Source organism: Anabrus simplex, chromosome 5 (assembly GCF_040414725.1).
Source record: "Anabrus simplex isolate iqAnaSimp1 chromosome 5, ASM4041472v1, whole genome shotgun sequence".
NCBI classification, from domain to species: domain Eukaryota; kingdom Metazoa; phylum Arthropoda; class Insecta; order Orthoptera; family Tettigoniidae; genus Anabrus; species Anabrus simplex.
This window is the reverse complement of record NC_090269.1, coordinates 190,242,265-190,263,653: the sequence shown is the minus strand read 5'-3', so window position 1 is coordinate 190,263,653 and position 21,389 is coordinate 190,242,265. Positions and strand designations below refer to the sequence as shown.

Genomic DNA, 21,389 nt, shown 5'->3' with positions numbered 1-21,389 from the left:
CCTACATTGTAACCTCAATTACTTTGTGTTTTAGTTACTAGTATCATACGACAATGAAAAGGACTGAATTAGTTATTTTAAGGGGCCACTATCTAGGTCATTGGCCCATAACTGAACTTACATGAGTATCTTGGGTTGTTAGTCTAGTGGCCAATACCCCATAAATACAGAAAGGCCTGTGGGCAATGCAATCATTTAATTTTAATGCAACTCTATGTTTTCATATTTTGTGCACGCTAGATTTCATATAAACCAGCCATGTAGTATAGGGGTAGCGTGTTTGCTCTTGGAGGCCCAAGTATCGATTCGCAACTTTTCCAAGAATTTCAATCCGACAAGTTGAGGATGGTGTTCTTTTAGGCTTGTGAGTTCCACTGAGGAGCTGTGTAATATATGAAAACCCAAGCAATATACCGGTAGCTGAGGAAGTCACCACATTCCAATATCAGCAGGCCATCTTGGCAGATGAAGGCCCTTAGTGGACTACATATGCCATGGAAAATTTGTTTTTTGTTTTGTTTAGAAATCATACATTTTCCTTTATGGCAGGAACATTTGCAATTTAGCAATATTAATTCAACATCTTTTCAATACTTTGGCTTGGATAAAATTATTCCATGGCTGTAACTTGGTTTCAAAATGTGAGTTAATACAGTTTTTTGCAATTTACATACAGTCTTGCCCTTTTTTGTAAATGGCACATACTTTGAAGTAATAGCTTTCACGGCACACAGTGAATACTTAACGATAAACCTTTATTTTAAAAACAGACTGTAAAAATACTTAGGTAAGTTCTGAAGATAAGAACATTTTCCAGTATTATGGATGTAGAAAAACTGAGACTGATGATGTACTATAAGAGCTTGTCTATTTGAAGATATCTGTGTATGAAGACAGAATATCATGGCCCTGCAGTTTGGATTCCACATAAAACTGGACGACCCATGAGTATAATCCTGCTACCAATAGTCATAAAACTACAAGCTTGCTTGCTTGCTTTCTTTGAAGATTTGGAAAACTGATATTGTTCTTTTGTGTGTACATATACTAGTTTCCTCTTTCTACTGTTCCCATTACCTACACTGATCTGTCATTTTCATCCCACTGTGTGTTCCTATCTTCATGTATATGACCTGTCGTACATTTTTTTCCTTTCCACTGCTTATGATCCACGAGGATTTGGCAATTATTGCTGAATTCATCACTTCTTTTAAAAATCTTGGGGGTTCCTTTCCATATTTTGAGTGACCTCAATACTTTATGTACTGCTCTCTTTTCCATATTAGTTCCATTTTCTTTACACATTATCCATATCCTTCAATGAGAATGTAGACAAACTGAACTGCTCAATATGCTTGTATGATCCCTAAGTACAATGTTTGTACAAATTATTTACTGTATTTAGTCATCAACCAATTATCACAACCTCATTATCTCTGAAGTAGCTTATTACTAATGGGACCAATATACCTTGCTCTTAAATTTGTTTCTTCAGCCTGTCGCTTAGCCAATAAAGATTTGTTTTAAGGCGGGGAAATAAAGATCATTCAGTGATATTTGAGGCACTCATCGTGGTTGATTTACTGGCAGGTAAAAACTCTCCTGAGGGGCAAAATTCTGGCATCTCAGCTTTTCCAAAAACTGTAAAAGTAGGCCTAGTTGATGGGATGTAAAATCATCATTATCATCATCAGTTCTAACCTCCTGGAAATTTAGGTTATTATAGACAAAGGAAAGTAAAGGCCAATGAATGGCAGGAAAATGAACTATTCCCTGATCTCTCAAAATCTAATACATCGGGGTCGAAAAACAAGAGTTGACTGAAGAAAGTTGGACATGAAAGATGGAAGTAGAAATTAGACAGAGTTAGTGGAAATAATGCTAGACTTAACCTGGGGACCCATGTTATTCCACTCATCTCACAGTATCACATCTGTGATTCGGCACGATTTCATATAGACCTTGCTTAGTTTGAGAGTTCTTAAATATCACAGGTTACCATCACACACAATTTGACTTTCTCTGAATTAGAACATTTATTTTAAGCTGTTGGATGTAACAGAATATGAGCCAAAAGCATGCAACATCCTCAGGAACAAAATATAAATTCTCTTGGTTTCTGGAAAGGTCTGATGAGCAATATTCAAGTCTATCACACTTTCAACTCATGGAAGGATCAGCCAGAAACATATGGGGAATTTTCCAAATTTTTTTTATGTACTCTGTAATCCTATGTCTAAATTTATGTGATGTCAATTTTTTTTTTTTTTAACTACCCCAAGAAAACAAACACAAGTTGCAACAAAATTACCAATCAAGATAAGGAAATATAGTAGAACCCATTAATGCAGCAAGAAAGTTTTTCTTCTTTCTATAATCTATTATTAGAGAAACAGGAAGAAACAAAACTTGAGGCTGCAGAAATGTGGTTTTGGAGAAAAATTACAAAAACAAGTTGGATGGATAAAAAAAGCAAATGACCTTGTTTTAAATAATATAAAGGAGGATCGTTTTTTATGAAATACGATAAAGAAGAGGAAAACAAAGTTCCTTGGACAGGTACTGAGACATGACTTCTCCATACCATCACTGAAGGTATTGCTGGGAAAGAGACCCAGGGGACGACCAAGGATGTCATACATCGGGAACTCAGTCGGTGAACTGGTATGTGGTTCATATAGCAACATGAAGAGGCTAGCAGAGGATCGTCAGATGTGGTTGCAGCGACAAGGCATTGCCTTTAGTAGATGATGATGATGATTGTGATGGTGGTGGTGATGATGATGATGATTATTATGATCTATTAAAATATAAGAACAGTTACCTGAGCTTTAATTAGGTATTGACTTAAAAATTGCCTTACCTCCATGATAGGACTTGACGCCAGCACCTTCTTCTCCACTTGGGTCTCAGTGGCAGACCCACCCACAGTAGCAAAATATCTCATTGCATACTTAGCTGAAACAGTCTTTCCTGCACCAGACTCTCCAGATACTATGATACTCTGATCTCTCGATTCCCTGGCAATATAACCACAATATATACATATTAACCTTGGCACAATATAAATGGAAATGGAAAGGGGCAACAATAATGCAACTCACCGTTCCAGTTTTGTATAAGCTTCCTCTGCCACAGCAAAAATGTGGGGGTCCAAGTCTCCCATTGCCTGACCACGGTACGCCCACACAGTGTCACTGTTGTATATCTGCAGTTCACTGTATGGGTTGATGGCCACCAGAACAATACCTACATTACAAAATACATTTTTACATCAACACAATTGTCCAGATGCTTGCTTCAAGCAATATCATTCCTATAAATTAAATTAACAGTTAGTTCCTCAGGATGCTGATCTTCCTACTGTCATAATCTATAGATCATTATGTGAAACTAATCTGAACTTCACTTCAATTTACAGAAACAACACACAAAGTATATTAACATATTCTGCATAGAACATTTTAATTCCAGAGAATTTGTAGTAGCAAGTTTAGTGCCTTGCTTATTCTTTTTCTAGTGCCTTATCCATCATCAGATGTTGCCAGTCATTTTGGCTATCTTAGTTTTTTTTGGTGGCTGTGCGGAATAACGAAATAGTTGTTTGAATGAACCACTGTTGCAGTTTCTCCAGCCGAGACGTGCGGGGTCTCCCAGGACCTCTCTTCCTCTCAATCTTCCTTTGTATAATCATTTGGAGGAGGGTGCAAGTTTCCAGCTGCCTCATGATATGGCCAAAGTAGGAGAGCTTCTTGACCTTAACAGCAGTACACAGTTTATTTACTTTACACATCCCGGTCAATACCTTCACATTATATACTCTACCTATCCAGTTGATACACAGCATGCAAAGGTAAACCCACATTTCAAATGCTTCTAATCTTCTTATGGTGGCTTTTGTCATAGTCCAGGACTCTACATACATACATACATACATACATACATACATACATACATACATACATACATACATACATACATACATACATTATCATTATAGACTGTAATGCCTTTCAGCGTTCAGTCTGCAAGCCTCTGAGAATTTACTAAAACGTCGCCACAATCCTCGATTTGCAACTAGTGTTGTGGCCTCATTTAGTTCTATACCTTTTATCTTTAAATCCTTAGAAACCGAGTCTAACCATCGTCGTCTTGGTCTCCCTCTACTTCTCTTACCCTCCACAGCAGAGTCCATTATTCTCCTAGGTAACCTATCCTCCTCCATTCGCCTCACATGACCCCACCACCGAAGCCGGTTTATGCGAATAGCTTCATCCATCGAGTTCATTCCTAAATTAGCCTTTATCTCCTCACTCCGAGTACCCTCCTGCCATTGTTCCCACCTGTTTGTTCCAACAATCATTCTTGCTACTTTCATATCTGTTACTTCTAACTTATGAATGAGATATCCTGAGTCCACCCAGCTTTCGCTCCCGTAAAGCAAAGTTGGTCTGAAAACAGACCTATGTACAGATAGTTTCGTCTGGGAGCTGACTTCCTTCTTACAGAATACTGCTGATCGCAACTGCGAGCTCACTGCATTAGCTTTACTACACCTTGATTCAATCTCACTATATTACGATCCTGGGAGAACACACAACCTAAATACTTGAAATTATCGACCTGTTCTAGCTTTGTATCACCAATCTGACATTCAATTCTGTTGAATTTCTTACCTACCGACATCAATTTAGTCTTCGAGAGCCTAATTTTCATACCATACTCATTTTCAAGTTCCAAGATATTAGACTGCAGGCTTTCGGCACAGTCTGCCATTAAGACCAAGTCGTCAGCACAGGCCAAACTGCTTACTACATTTCCACCTAACTGAACCCCTCCCTGCCATTTTATACCTTTAAGCAGATGATCCATGTAAACTACGAACAGAAAAGGTGAAAGATTACAGACTTGTCCAACTCCTGTCAGTACCCTAAACCAAGAACTCATTCTACCATCGATTCTCACTGAAGCCTAATTGTCAACATAAATGCCTTTGATTGATTTTAATAATTTACCTTTAATTCCATAGTCCCCCAGTATGGCGAACATCTTTTCCCTTGGTACCCTGTCATATGCTTTCTCTACATCTACGAAACAAACACAACTGCCTATTCCTCTCGTAGCATTTTACAATTACCTGGCGCATACTGAAAATCTTATCCTGACGGCCTCTCTGTGGTCTGAAACCACACTGGTTTTCATCCAACTTCCTCTCAACGACTGATCGCACCCTCCCTTCCAAGATGCCAGTGAATACTTTGCCTGGTATACTAATCAATGAGATACCTCGATAGTTGTTGCAATCCTTCCTGTTCCCTTGCTTATAGATAAGCGTAATTAATGCTTTTGTCCAATCTGAAGGTACATTACCAACACTCCACGCCAATTTTACTACTCTATGAAGCCATTTCATCCCTGCCTTCCCACTATACTTCACCATTTCAGGTCTAATTTCATCTATTCCTGCTGCCTTATGACAATGGAGTTTATTTACTATCCTTTCCACTTCCTCAAGCATAATTTCACCAACATCATTTTCCTCCTCCCCATGAGCTTGGCTGTTTGCAACACCACCATGATTATTTCATTTTACATTGAGAAGATGTTCAAAATATTTCCTCCACCTCCCCAGTGATTCCCTGGGATCTATTATGAGTTCACCTGAATTACTCACAACACTGTTCATTTCTTTTTTCCCTCCCTTCCTAAGATTCTTTATTACTGTCCAGAAAGGTTTCCCTGCTGCTTAATCTAGCCTTTCCAAGGACATGTTCGGTTTGCCAGGGGAAGGTCTTTCGGTTTGACTCCCGTAGGCGACCTGCGCGTCGTGATGAGGATGATATGATGATGAAGACAACACATACACCCAGCCCCTGTATTAGTAAAATTAACCAATTATGGTTAAAATTCCAGACCCTGCCGGTAATCGGACCTGGGGCCCCTGTGACCAAAGGCCAGCACTAGTAATGTAAGGAAGGCACTGGCACCGTACTTCGACACCGGTGCCAGGGACGGAACAGTAGGCATGGTGCCATGATTTAAAATGAACTGGTGCCAGTGGCACTGCCATAAAAATAAATCTGTGAAATGTTTACAAGAATAAAAAGGTTTGCGACGTGAATATTGACATTATATATACAGTTAGTAAGAATAAGAACCATCAATCAAGTCTGCTTTTCCATGAATACATCGAACAGTATGACGGGCACTGGCAGCTGGCACTGTTGCCAAACGAAGCACTATTGTGTGTGGCCAAGTGACTATCTTGTTCCAACGGCACGGCACGTACAGGCCAGTGCTTCCCAGATCCGTGCCAGTGTCAGTGGCAGTACCAGGACAGATCACTTCTATAGTACCTACTGGTCAGCCCATCCTAACAAGTGCTGCCGGACCGTGCCACACTATGCTTTATTCTCTTTTGTTATATTATCGATTGTATTGAACTCCGTGTTAATGGCAGGTAGCCCTTTGTGGAGCTATCAGTCCAGATGATAGAAACCAGTACATAGTAGTGCAAGATATTTGTAAATCTTTTATATCGTTCAAATGACTATAACATGTTTAAAATGGCCATATGCTTCGTCGTACCTGAAAGACCCCTTAATAGCTAGGCAGGAAGATCCATTTAAATGGTGGTTGGGAAGAAAGCTTGAGTATCCCAACATTTACTATTTAGCTGTCTGGAAGTTGTGTGTTGCAGCAACATCCGCGCCTGCCGACATGTGCGCCCGCAGGATCTTTTCCACATTAACAATTTTCTTGAATATAAAACCACATATAACGTCAGCAACATTAAGTTGTTTACGGAAATTTCTGGTTATAACAGATGCTAAGACAACTGTCAGCAAGTTCAGTTTATGAAATAATCTGGTATAATATTAAGCAATTGAACATCAACCTTTTTGGAGAGAGAGGGGGGGGGGGGGGGGACACCCATGCCTGCCGAAGGTGTGTTTTCGAAAGCTGATCAAATTTTCACTAACAGACTGTCAGCAAATAAACTGAAAAAAATACTGTTCTTGAATGTGAATGGAAAATTTATTTGAGGGTTATTCAGCAGTATTTTGCATGTAAATTTTGACTAACAGATGAAACAGACTGTCAGCGAATAAAGTGAAAAAAATACTTTTCTTGAATGTGAATGGAAACCTTATTTGAGGGTTATTTTCTAGTATTTTGCATGTAAATATTCATATAAATTACGGTATATCTATGTGTAGTTCCTTTGTTGTTCAATACATGAAGCATAAACGTTTTTATATGAGTCAAATGAATAAGTAGTCATCGTGGCACTGACAGTGCCATGGCACTGGTGTTTTGGCATGGTGATGCGCTTGGCACTGGCACTGTGCACACCAGTGTCAACAGAGGCACTGGAATTTGCATCACTAGCCAGCACGTTAACCATTTGGCCATGGATCTGGACACCATAATGGAGAACACATAGCACTGTGCTATCCTAAGCTGAAGCTATAATGGTAGTTCTCTGCTACAGAGCCCTTGACGGAGGCTTGTAAATGCTGTCCTGGCCTTCTCAACGCAGCACTTTATTTCTTGGAAATGGTCCCAGTGTTCGTTGATGACGCTGCCTAGGTACACAATTACAGAATTTTCTTGATCCTCTGCATTGGAAATCTGTTGATCCACAGACTGGGATCTACGACAAGTCCTTGCTCACAATCTATACTTAGTCTTGTTTAAGTTGAAGTTCAGACCAACGTTTTTGGATGTCTCCATTCCTTTCAACAAGGTCTGTTGCAGGTTCTCCATGCTGTTGGCCATAAGGACAATGAGATTAACATATCTGATGTTAATAGTCACTCCATTCGCTTTGATGCCACAATCTACATCATGCTGAACCTATCTGAACCAGGTCTCCGTGTACAGACTGAACAGTAGAAGGGACAGAACACAGTCTTGCCTCACACCTAGTTTGATCATGACTTCATATGTGAATCAGTATCCCACTTTGTTTCCATTATAGGTTTTTAATTATACAACCATTTTTGCAATCTATATCTACCCCCTTCAATATGATCAATTTCTCATGCTGAACTCTCAAATGCCTTCTCAAAGTCAATGAAGCACATAAATACCAGGCAACTGACCTCTCTGCATCTCTGAACAAGGACCTGAATGCCAAACAAAGCATTTTAAGTTCCAAAGCCTTTATGGAATCCAGACTGCATGTCACAAATTGGCTCATCAATTTTCCTGTAGATACATTGGTGAAATATCTGTAGAAAAACTTTTCAGCGTGGTACTCAGTCTGATTATATGGTGGTCTTTGCATTCTCTTGCATTAACGTCACTTTGGCAGCCTTGGTTAGTAAAAGTTCATAAACTGAATATACAAATTTCGAAGAAGTGGTGTGGTTGTGGTGGTTGCAGTTATTGTTTCAATGCAGGGGGGAGGGGGGTAATGGGATCATCAACTCCTTATAAAAAGGGAGAAAAGGGATGATTTTGAACCCACCAAAACAAGGGATGATTTTGAACCCACCAAAACAGTGATAAAACTGATAAAGTTTCATATGAAACTCTGTGTGGATGATAAAATGTTCATCTGCCCTACAAAATGTTTTTTTGCTTCCAATCAATTTACTGAGTATAGCCAAGAATCAAGCTCTGTTTTTTTCACACAAAAGTAAAATACAAAGAACATTTATCTAACAAGATGATTTGATTTCCATCAGAGTGTTTAATAATACAGATTAAAGTTATGGTTCTACACTTAATTTCAAGTACTTTCCCTGAGAATCAATGGCAATGAAAGCAGGGATTGAATATGAGCATTTCTCTATTGAACAAGCAACTTTGTAACAACACATCTCTATAGATATTTTCTTTATGCTAGTATTCAGTGGAAACATATGCTCATTGCACACAGCCAAGAATATTTGCCTGATAAATCTGCATACCCTCTATACAATCATGTCAGAAGTTACCGAGATCACCACAATCAACGGTACTACAACATAGTCAGCTATTCATTTGGTTTAGATAGAACTGTGATATCACAAGCATCTACAGTCATTTTTCTTAACTGATGGTCTCAGCATTATGGAACAATTAATTCACAGTGCAGAATGCACCAAATGAGGAGCAGTACTTTCCTGGAGAGCAAACCTGGTTTAGGAATGTTATTAGAAGTTCATGTTTTTGTGTCACGATTTCCATTCCACAATGTTATAAGTAGGGCTCGGAAGTTCATGCATTTGCATGGTTTTATTTGAGGGGTTAAAAATGTATGCTTATACATTATGTGCACGAATTATGGAATTTTCAGTCATTTGAAAATGCATCATATTTTAATATTTTAGCGCCTATATGACATTTTAATCAGTTTAAATGGCTTTTACAGTGTTTTTTAATCAGCTTTTTTCATCTGGTTGATGTTGACAGTAATGTTGCGCATGATGATGCATCTTGGGTTGTGCTGAGGAGTTATGATGCCACGCAGTGAATCCCCTGTTTCATCATCTACCCTTACGTTTTGTGCTTAGCTGTCGACTGGCTGTCCAACGAGTCGTGTAACGGTGTTGTGAACTGGTTGTGACCAAACTATGTTTCGCGTACAAAGTGTCCATTAAAAAGTTCTTTAAATGCCAAAAATAAGAGCAACTTCGAGTTGTAGATTAACTAATTTACAGAAGGAGTGTTCAGGTGACTTAATATCTACAGATAACAGGGTACTGTTCTGTGGAGCGTGTGAGAAAACTATAGGGAGCGAGAAAAGATTTCAAATAGTTCAACACATAAACACAGCAAAACATAAGGAGAATTTAACTAGCAAACTCGCAATTAAAGAGCTTTTTCAAAAACAACTATTAGTGAATTTTCTTACGACTTGTGGCAAGCATTTTTAGCTGCTGATATTCCCTAGTATAAAATTAATAAACCCACATTAAAACATTTTCTTGCCAAATGCACCCGACAACATGTGCCTGAAGCAAGTACATTGCTTAAGACTTACATAGGACGTCCCTACAATAACGTATTGTCAAATTTACAAATTGAATTAGTGGATCACTTTGTGTGGTTGTCTACTGATGAAACCACTGATTCTGAGGGCCGATTTATTGCTAATGTAATTGTGGGCACCTTGAATAAGGAACAAAAGATGATACCATATCTTCCTTAATGTGTGTGAATTGCCGGCCACTAACAATGTAACTGTAACGCAGTGTGTGATGGACGCATTGAAATTATTATGGCCATCTGGAATCAAATACCAGCTACTTTGATCTGTTACCGATGCAGGTTTTTACAGTATATGGTAAAATCAAGACAAACACTGAAAGGCATTTTTTCTAACTTAACAATTCTCGATTTGTGGCCTATTCAAAGAATTTTTTTGTTAAATCTCCTTCAAGAGTCAAGTTGTTTTGATCAACAGCATCCAATATCCCACTTCCTCCTGCGCCAGTGTTAACACGATGGGGAACAAGGCTGGATGCAGCTTTGTATTATGGTCAGCACATAGAAGTATTCAAAGAGGTAGTTAATTCATTGGACTCGAATGAACCTGCATCAGTACAAACACTGCAAAATATTCTGTCAGGCATCGAGTTAGAAGAGAATCTTATTTATTTATTTATATATATATTTATTTATTTATTTTTTTTTGCCAACCGCCATAACGTCACTGGAAGCTGTAGGATTTCCCTTAAGAAATACTTACTGTTTTCAAAAAAATCCAAATCCGATAGGCCTATAGAGAAAAGTGAAGTGCCTGATACATATCATCCTAGTTATTGTCCACCCGTTCCACCATTTACAGAGAATTCAGGTATAAACGTTCAAATAGAAAATAAGCAGGATATTTTGAGTTACGCGAGTATTTTCATGAATGACTAATTTTATCAGTATGAGTGTCAGCAGACCAATCTATACGCGAGTAAAGTGATAATTGCAGTGCCCCGGCCTTTCACAGAGAATTCGATCATGCAATCGTGGAAACCGATTAGTCCAAAATCCTGATATAAAAATGTACTGGATCGAAGACCCTGTTTTTCACTCCGATATTTTCTAAAACAATGTTCCAAACATTCTTCTTTCATATTATTTCATTTCTTCACTTCGGTGACAGTAATCATTATGCCAAAAATACAGATAGGCTGTATAAAATTAGACGTATTTTGAAACCTGTGACACCAGATATCACACCCTAAATATTTACTAGAGGTAAGCACAAAGTTTCCTTTTTCTAACAATTATAGTTTAGGAGTAAATGTAAATTGTATTAAGTGACGCACGTCAAGAGGGCCAGGCATGAAAATGGCTGGTCCAGGCATTCAAGTGTCCCGCTCAGAAGCAGGTACTGAACGTGTTAATAAGCTTGGAAAATTGAGAGCAGGTCAGCTCTTTCTGATGTGGTAAAGAGCCTCTAGGAGGCCAGATATGGTTTTTGGAGCTAATGCTCCTTGAATGAAGGGGTTTTCTGCCCTTTGATCAAATGTGTGATTTGGTAAAGTTGGGCTAGTTGCTCAAGGATTGCAAAATTGGGGATCGAAGCCCAGAATTTGGAAAGACCCCTGAACTTGTGCTTTCGTTTGTAAAAGTTATCATTGTACCTGTGTTTTTTATTGTTATTTCACCTACAGGTAGTGAAAATTTGTTGAATCTTGTTGTCTATTGAAAATATAACCTTTGTTGAAATTTTAATTCATCTTTCGGCCTTGTAGTTAGACCCATTCCAGCCCGCACCTTCTTTCACCTCTGCCTTCCACGGTAACTCCGTAAAAAAATTAATATAGCATTTTCTCATGGATTTTAGCTCATTCATAGATGTTACTGTTAAAAACGTACGTAAAATATATTTGAATATCCATAACACCAGTTTTCATGAGGAAACGGATATATACACCACAGGAAATCAACCTTACAACTACTACCAAGAACAATTTTCTTAGAAATACATCAGCCAAACTCTAAGTGTTAATAAAACAAATATGAACTCTGCTTTTGTTCCACTTGTTCCAGGCCAATTTGGAGAAAGGAGGATGGTGCGAGTGTGAGAAAGGATAGCGTGAGTTACACTGTTGGGAAGTATATGAGTCAAACTTGCTGTAGTGAGTATAATATTTTTCTTAAAAAGATTTTCCCTGTACCTCTCAACAGTTTTATCCCATCTAAACCTATTTTAGAAGCTTTTGCTGCTGATTCACTCAGCAGAATGAACCACCCAGCTGGGCTGGCTATAGCTCCCTTATACTCTAAGCGAAGACGGCCGACTAACCAAGACTATCCTTTCCGATTTTACTCTTAGGAAAATAAGTGGCATTATAGTGACAGGAGGTCCAGTGAACCACTGAACATAATGAGAAGCTGCACCTACCCGAATGTAATAGATGCTTGCTATATCACACCTATAAACTGAATTAACAAATTGCTATGTTGTTGTACCCTTGGAATGGTGATCTTGGCAACTTCTCTGCCTTTGACGTGTAAGTGGGTCTGCAGCTTCATCAGATGAATATTTGAGATTGTGTAGAATGAACTCATTTCCCCACCTAATAAAAAATGTCTAATTTTACGCTCAAGGGATAAAAACTCTCGAAATGTACTATAATTCTATTCTATCAATATTATTATTATTATTATTATTATTATTATTATTATTATCATGACCATTATCATCAAAATTATTTCTACAGATCAAATATACAACTAAAAGTGAATTTAACATACTCCCAGGAGAATACCATGCAGGATCACAGGGGAGATCCATATAGTGGCGGAAGGATCTGGTTCGGGTTTGAAGACAAGGAACTGGAACAATGTAAACACTTATCCAATCTCAGGTAAAATATAAACTTATAAAAAATATAATGTTGACCTCTACAAAGCTATCACCTGCTTAACAGCTATGTATCAAAAGAATAAATAGATAAGAAAATAAATCCTCGGAAATGATATATTGAGGAAAAATCTCTAAGATCCGAGTTTCACTCCCAACCTGCAATCTGATCATTTCACTTACATTCTGACAGTGAATGTTATCACTCGAAACAAAATTTGGAATACAATATTCCAGTACTAATCCAAAAACAAGCAGCCATGGTACTGTATCATATTTCCCTTGAAAGGAGTTTTTTTTTAATTATACTTGTAATTTCAAGAACAAAGAGAATTAACAATTCACAATTCCCCTAATAACTTCAGTCACTCAACAACTGTCCAAGTTGGAAAAGCAGCTTACAATACAGTGTGTAACAAACCCCCTGAGTAAAACTTCAAGAATGAATTCCTCACATAGGGAGGAGAAAAGGGAAAAAAAGTAACAGTATGGGTCCAGAAATGCATTATTGCCAGGTTATCTGTCTCTACTGTAAGTAGTGCACTCCAACACTTCTTAATTCCTGGAATTAAATCCGAGATACTTCTTTCAATATGTTACATGTGTAACCATGTCATGGATAAACTGATGTACGTGGCCTGAATAAGTCCAATACCCACATATGATTCACGCAGTCCCAGTCGTAAGTAACTTCTCTGAGAGGTTTCTTTAAAGTTTCATGCATGACAGCGCTCCGACACATTTCAGTCTGTGTTCACAGACACCTTAATGCACTATCAAGGCCACTACACTCTCTGGAGTTAAACCCACTGGACATTTTTCTTTGGTGTATTAAACTGCTCTGGATGATGCAGCAATTCCCCATGCTTGAATTGTAGCTGCCTGTCAGACAGTATGCCTTTTAAAAGACATTTCTGAGCATATTCAGAATGCTATGACAATACAAGCTTCATAAAACCCTTTGAGCAATGTTCTATGTACATAATACAACAGTTTTGGAGAGAATTTAGGCAATTTGTTTTGTGCACCACCAATGGCACAAGACGGCCTTTTATGATGGTATAACAGTGTCGTGCTGCAGTGTGTCATCAGTGGTGTATGCAATTTTATAATCAATGAAAAAGATTTTAGAGCTCTATAAAGCTCTAAAACTGCTCTAATGAGTGCAATGCCTCACAAAAACATTCAGTAAAGTGCCCTTACAGTGCATCCGTCAACCTCTTAATTAAGCTCCAAAATAATTAATTTATTTTAAAGTTCATTTTTTATGTTGCTGTACATTGCACCAATACAGTTATCACTGAACACTTTAATATTGCAGAACTGATAGAGACATGATGGTCTGACACTGGAAACACTCAAAGTGAACAACCTTTCTTTTCCAGCTGCGTTACCAACAAATGAAACACGTACGCATGGTATCAACTTGCGAGAATGAAAACTCAAAATTAAATTTGTGAACACAGACCATCTGCAGAAATATTTATAATAAATTTCTCTGTCAATAAATTGCAGTTCTGTTTTAAATGAACTTGGGGAAAAAAAAAGTGCCGTACTGGTACCTGTCAAATAAATTTTTTGGCATGCGATTAGGGGCGCAGCTGTGAGGTCGCATCCAGGAGATAGCAGGATCAAACCCTCCTGTCAGCAACCCTGCAGATGGTTTTCCATGGTTTCCCATTTTCACACCAGGCAAATGCTGGAGCCGTACCTTAATGAAGGCCACGGCCGCTTCCTTTTCACTATTAGGCCTTTCCTAACTCATCATCGCCATAAGACCTATCTGTGTCGGTGCAACGTAAAACAAAAATGTAATAAGTACTTCAAATATGGTACTATACCCCCAACCCATGGCCTTTAGTATATCGCCAGAAATTTTATCAATTCCAGTTGCTTTTCTAATTTTCAACTTTTCTATCTTATTGCAAATGTCTTATCATAGGTAAATTTCAATACTTTGTTACTATTAGTCACCCCCTCTACCTAGACGTTATCCTTGTAACCAATAATCTTTACATACTGCTCAATGAATATTTCTGCTTTCTGTAAATCCTCACATATACACTCCCTTGTTCATTAATGATTCCAGAAATGTCTTCCTTCAAACCTGTTTCCGCCTTGAAGTATCTATACATATCCTTCCATTTGTTTTTACTAAAATTTGTATGACTGTCAATTATGGCTTGCCACCATGTTATCCTTTGCTAGATTCAATTTTCTAGTAAATTTATTTTATTTATCCTTACTTTCACAAACCTCTCAAACTATTTCTTTTCAATCTGCCCCTTCTTAGTCTCTATTGTCTGTTATAAAGCAGGTCTTTAACATTCGTTATCAACTTTAAGGGTACATACCTGTTTTCACATTCCTCAACTATTGCTTTAAACCCATCCCACAAACTCTTTACATTTTGATTCGCCATTTTCCGCCAATCACAATTAGGTACTTCATAAAAACTCCTGTATGTCTTAAAGAGATAATGGCTAAAGTTGAAGTAATAAGGCTAAACTAAATGCGAGGTCATTGTGTATATTCTTAGTGTGTTAAAAGCGCTTTTGACGGTTGTTAATGAAGGTCTTTTTGTATATTTCATTTAACTGTATTTCTGTGTTGCTAATATTGTGGTTGTTGTTGTTAATAAACAAGGTTTTTTTTTTTTTTTTTTTTTTTTTTTTTTTTTTTGTATCACATCGCACCGACACAGATAGGTCATATGACGACGATGCGACAGGAAAGGCCTAGGAGTGGGAAGGAAGTGGTCGTGGCCTTAATTTAGGTGCAGCCCCAGCATTTGCCTGGAGTGAAAATGGGAAACCACGAAAAACCATTTCAGAGCTGTCGACAGTGGGGTTCGAACCCACTATCTCCCGGATGCAAGCTCACAGATGCGCGCCCCTAACCACACGGCCAACTCGCCCGGTAAACATGTTTCCATTAATGAGGACTGCGTATGACAACGTCCTTAAACCAACTCACGAATGTGGATAACGATTTAAGCCGATAATCGGTCATTAATATTTCAATTCATGGTTCAAAAAATTAACAAGAACATTCCTAAAGAAGAAATATGTGATTTTATTACCATAAAATATCGCTGCAATACCTCTGAACTACAGTTTCTGCGCAACAACTTCCAAGGCATAACCGCGTACCTCGGATATCTACCGTCCAACATTATACAGTACAGTATGTCACTTTACTCATACAGTTTCATACTATGAAAAGAACAGTATACTTTGGACATTCAAATGGATGTTATAGTAATTGTCTTTTAAAAGGGAATAACATTCAATGACATACCGCTACATGACGTCGCAGAGTGTATCCAACTGGATTGTGTGAATGAAGATCAATTGTATGAGGAATTTTGTAGTTGTAAGTGTGCAGTAACATGTGCTGTGTGTTTAGAGGGTAACTCGAGCCAGAAATGGATGGCGGCTCTCAGTAGCCTAAAATCGAGGAATATAACTTCTGAAAACTTTGGAAAGTTGGTAGGCTATGTTATGAGCATACCAGGTAGTACTGCTCATACAGAGAGAGTATTTTCTCTTATGAATAAGAAGTGGACAGATGTTAGTAATAGGAGCAGTACAAAGCTGATCAAATCAGACCTGCAAGTTGCCATGAACTTCACATATTCTTACACTTAATTTTTAGAATTTGTAAAACGTTATGGCAAACTATTGTCGGGAGAAAAATCTGTTGCAAAATATATTTAGGTCTGCTCAAAGTACTAAAAAAAGTATTTTTTTCTTTCTTCACTGCATTGCTTTTGTGAAATTTTGTCTTCTAAATCTCCCTTATTTTTGGTCAAGAATATAGAAATCTCCCTCATTTTCTTCAAAAATAGTTGGTCACCCTAAGTACAAGTACCATTATTTCAGGAAACACTCACTATTCTATATGAGACCCCGGTCTTAGGTCACATTCTGATGACATCTTATGGGATTATTGGATGGAAAAGGGACCTTCAACATGTCAAAATATAGAAAATAATTCTGATAAATCACTCCACGTATATAAACTGAGAATAACAAAATCTAAGAAATATGACTTATTCAAGCAATGTTCTCGAGACAATTGCCAAACGAAGGAATTGCACAAACTTGTATCAAGGGAAAAGTTTATAGTTGTGGGTGTAAATTATTTTCTCAATCCGTAACTTCATTATTAGTGTAGATGAACTTAACTGGAAACATGTTCTGAAAGCTACATCAGAACATGAAAATAGTAAAGAAAGTAACCGCATGGTAGCTTATTCTAATCGCTCAAAAACACTCGGGGGAATGAATACAGTTAAATTCTTAGCATCGAAAGGACACTCTTAAGACATCTGACGAAACAATTCGTTCAGTAAAAAAATGGATATTATTTGGGTATTTTGGAACTTGCAAGTTACTGTGGCCCATTCTTACTAGGGTTGCCATAATCGTCTGCCACAAAACCGGGACAAATACATATTAACAAATAATTCCTGTGCTTCACTGTACCTACGTGATCTTTGATGTCACTTTCCCTCCATGTGCAATCGAAAAATAGCAACTGTAAAGAAAAATATTATTTTTAAATTACCAAGTCTAACTTCAGGTTAACGGTAAACCGTAAACAAAATTCTTTCATCAATCATTTGTTCTATTTCTTACATAAAAAAATAAAATAAAATTACTTGCATAGTTTACATTTCGCCTCATATTCACTTCTACCTCGTTTTATTGAAGGAAAATCTTTGGCGTATTCATCTCTAAATTTCGTTTTCCGTTTCGATGCCATGCTTATACATGTTAAATATTCACTCACTCAGAATACCACACTGAATTTAATCGATTCGTACAGATTCTTCTTCTTCTTCTTCTTCTTCTTCAAACAAAGAATAGAACAAGATTCTTTCCAGTATTCTAATTGAAAACAATCTGTAACAATGGAAGTATTATCCGCACACTTTATCTTGGTGCATTTACACCCTAGTGCTGAATCGGTCGACCTCGGGGATCTTCGAGATTCGTACTGGCAACCTTTGAAACAAACTATGAATCGCTTAAGCATCGTTGTGCGACATCTGGCGTACACTTTACGTACTAGCACTGTTGTTTACACAACAAAGCCAAAGTATAGAATTCATGCTAGGAACAAGATTCGCATCGAGAAAGGTTTTATAGTGTTATATAATGTGTATGTGACATAGTTGTTGGCTTAAGATGATAACGGTTTAGAAATTTCATATCGATCAATCATATTCTCGATTCAATTCAGATTTCATTTTCATTCAGTTGGCAGCACCAGGCAGCACTATCGATACCGGGACAGCTCCCTCCTTACTCCTCAAACCCGTACACAAATGCACTAAGATAAAGTGTGCGGATAATACGTAGAAAGAAGCGATAATTCGATAGGTTACTTTGATTACTTCATGGATAACATCGATAAGGTAAAATTTAACGGATACTTCTTGAGTCTCGACCATTCAATTTACTCGAAGTTTTTGAACGGGCGTTTAAATTGTATTTCCTTTAGGAGTACAGGGATTACTTTTTAAAACTCCGAGACTTTTAGTCAGCCGAACGGGACATCATTTATACCACTCTAATCCGGGACAATCCCGGTTTTCCGGTACGTATGGCAACCCTAATTCTTACACGAACACAAAGAAATACGCAGTGCAGGGAGAGGGATTCCATCATACTTGTTAGCCACCATTTGAAAGGAGAAATAATGGGGACTAATTCTTTCAGTAATCATCTCTGAAATCCAAAATGCTATTTTTGTAGAACCAACTCAACACGTGACTAACTGATCAACGTACTCTTATAGTAAGACACGTTATAGATGTTATTCGAAAAGAAGGATTTTTGCAGTTCGTTCCTATTTATGGACGATGTAAAAGATCTTGCTGCGGTTGTAACGCACTTCTTAGAAGCAAGGATTAAAGTCTGTTGAGTATGTGTCATGTACTAGACACTCTCTTAACTTAGTAGGTTCATATGCAGTCAACTGTGTTTCAACTGTAACATTTTTACTCTGACGTGATACAAAAATTTTTACTCATTTTCATCGTCAACACACCATAGGTGATACTGCAATAAAATTAGAGACATCATAAAACGGTGAAATAACTTGATGTAACCACAACGACGCACACAGAATGCTGTCAACTTGTGTACACGGATGTATTTACAATTATTTACAAATTGAATGCACATAACCTTAATCACTGCAATCACAAACAAAACATTTCACTCTGAGAACATTAACAAAGCCGCCATTTTAATAACTGCCTATCACTTCAACATGGAGATTGCAACCTTAAAACTTAGTTGAAACAGTTGAGTGCTTACAACAGACGTCATCACGTAGTTGCTCTAGGGAGACTGTGTTACTTGCTCCGCTCCGGACGGCTGTCAGTCACGTAACAAGAGAGTAGCGGACAGGCGGGCTGCATACCGTGGCGGCGCTGTGCTTACCGCTCGGAAATGTTACCAATATGAACAACAGCAATGAAATACCGGTATATAAATAAATCATCAAATTAATTAAATTAAATTAAATAAATTATCAAACATTATAAAATAGAGTTGAGTAGGGTAATATGAAATGTACGTAAATCCTCAAATGTGTTATTTATATTTTATTTCATATTTACCATACTACTTGGAATGGCATGAGGAACAACTGGGCTGCAGATTAAATTTTTGATGTGATTCAATATTTTATTACATATTAAACATTTTGTGTGTTATTTTCTTTAAGTATCAAATACTTTTCTTCCGAAGAAGGTCTGAAACTTGTTGGCATCTATGACCTAGGTTGTGCTGAACTCTCTTCCATAGTAAACGCAACATTTACCGACTAGGCTTGAACGTTGTGTGGTGCGAGGATAAAGGCGGGAACACACTACTGTCACCTCACACGAGTTCAAGCTTATCGTGTCGCAATCTAAGCTGTCGAAAAAGCTGTGCAATACCTTTGCCCCACTGACCTTCCCTACTTATTCCCCTACTTGCTCGCTAAGCTGCTCTCGTTCAAGAGCGGGGAGCAAACTGGCTCCGAAGGCATTTCGCTCTCGATTGACGATGCGTGGCTTACAAGCATGTCACAACACGGGGTCACAAGTATAACCTGTTAACCCCTAACTCCAACTAAGTAATAACTCTCCTCTCCCATCAAGACCAGATCTTTATATACGTGCCTGGCCAGGCTTCTACAAAGATACATTACTAAAATACCTTCTCGTAAATTCCCGAGTGCCTAACAACATGGTTGTAATGTACAGAATCGGCGGCGGCTGTAAGTCTATCCGAGTATATATAACTTCTTCCTGCATACATTGACCAGTTCAACTCAGTTTATGGATGTGTTTACGATGACTAAACAGACCAATCTTGGCATAAAACATACGCCCACACAAATCACAATGAATGGATGGAGGAGAGCAGGATTGCAATTGACAGAGTTTTTTTGCTTGTCGCTTGACCTCTTGATGTCTGCGGCGTTTTCTTTCAAACAAGTTGACAACGGTGGATGCATTGTTCCGCCACAGTGACCAGTCCACAGCACATTCTTCCCATGTCTGTATATCTATATCAGTTGCCTTCATGACGTGTTTTAGCTGGTCCTTAAAACGCTTAAAGGCCTATTTTCACATGTAGGACTGTGCTTCGGCTGTGCTTCGACCGTGCTACGGCGGTGTCGCCTACTCTGTCTTTTCACATGTAGGACTGTGCTGCGACTGTGCTGTGGTCATGTGATCCTTGTTCATTGCATTTGTGCTCACAGGTTGGAGACATGGATCCGAACGAAGAAGACGTAGTTATTGCCTGTGCAGCGTACATTGTTTTACAACAAAAGAAGAAGAGAAATAAGAATTATAAAGGCATTCATGTTGTTGAACTAAAATTATCACTTGTTCGTCTATTTTTAAGGAAGACAACTGCGCCACCCTACTACTGCAAACTACCACACAATGTATCTCAACCAACGAGCACAGTACTCAGACAGCGCATTGCGCACTCTATGTTATTCTGTGCTCGTTGGTCACTGGATCACGTACGACCGAGTGCTTCCGATTACCACCGAAATAAGACGGAAGTCCGGCTTGGCGACACTAGGGCGACCGTTTCTAATTTTCACATGTGGTACTGTGCTGAGACCAGGCGACGACTGTGTGGGCCGTAATCGCTCTGCTTGGCGATCCATGACAGCACGGTACCAACACGGTAGGGACACAGTCCTACATGTGAAAATACTCAACTGCTGTTCAATGTAAATGGAATGGTTTATACTGTTTGGCGATTGCGGACGACACAGCACGGTCGAAGCACAGTCGCAGCACAGTCCTACATGTGAAAACAGGCCTTAAGAGGGGCTCCTTGAGGTCTTCTGCCGGAGCAAAGTTCACCATAAAGAATTTGGCGGGGAAGCCTGGTATTACCCATGCAGTAAACCTGACCTAACCATCTCAGTTGATGAGCGATGATTGTTACCTCAATGCTATTTAGTTGCGCTTTATCAAGAACTGCCGTGTTGGTCACATCTTCCCACTTAATATTCCAGATGAATAGCATTTTTTGTTGGTGGAAGCGTTCAAGTTTTT

General features: G+C 38.4%; 1 protein-coding gene across 1 annotated transcript in view; it reads right to left on the bottom strand.

Annotated features, from left to right (window-relative positions):
- Positions 1-21,389, bottom strand: part of didum (dilute class unconventional myosin) — a 616,021-nt gene that overhangs the window by 240,557 nt on the left and 354,075 nt on the right. Inside the window, exons 4-5 of the mRNA XM_067147235.2 lie at positions 3,105-3,249; positions 2,864-3,020 (exon numbers count right to left, since the gene is read on the bottom strand). Of these exons, the coding sequence (XP_067003336.2) occupies positions 2,864-3,020; positions 3,105-3,249 (302 nt within the window). The remainder of the gene's footprint in view (positions 1-2,863; positions 3,021-3,104; positions 3,250-21,389) is intronic.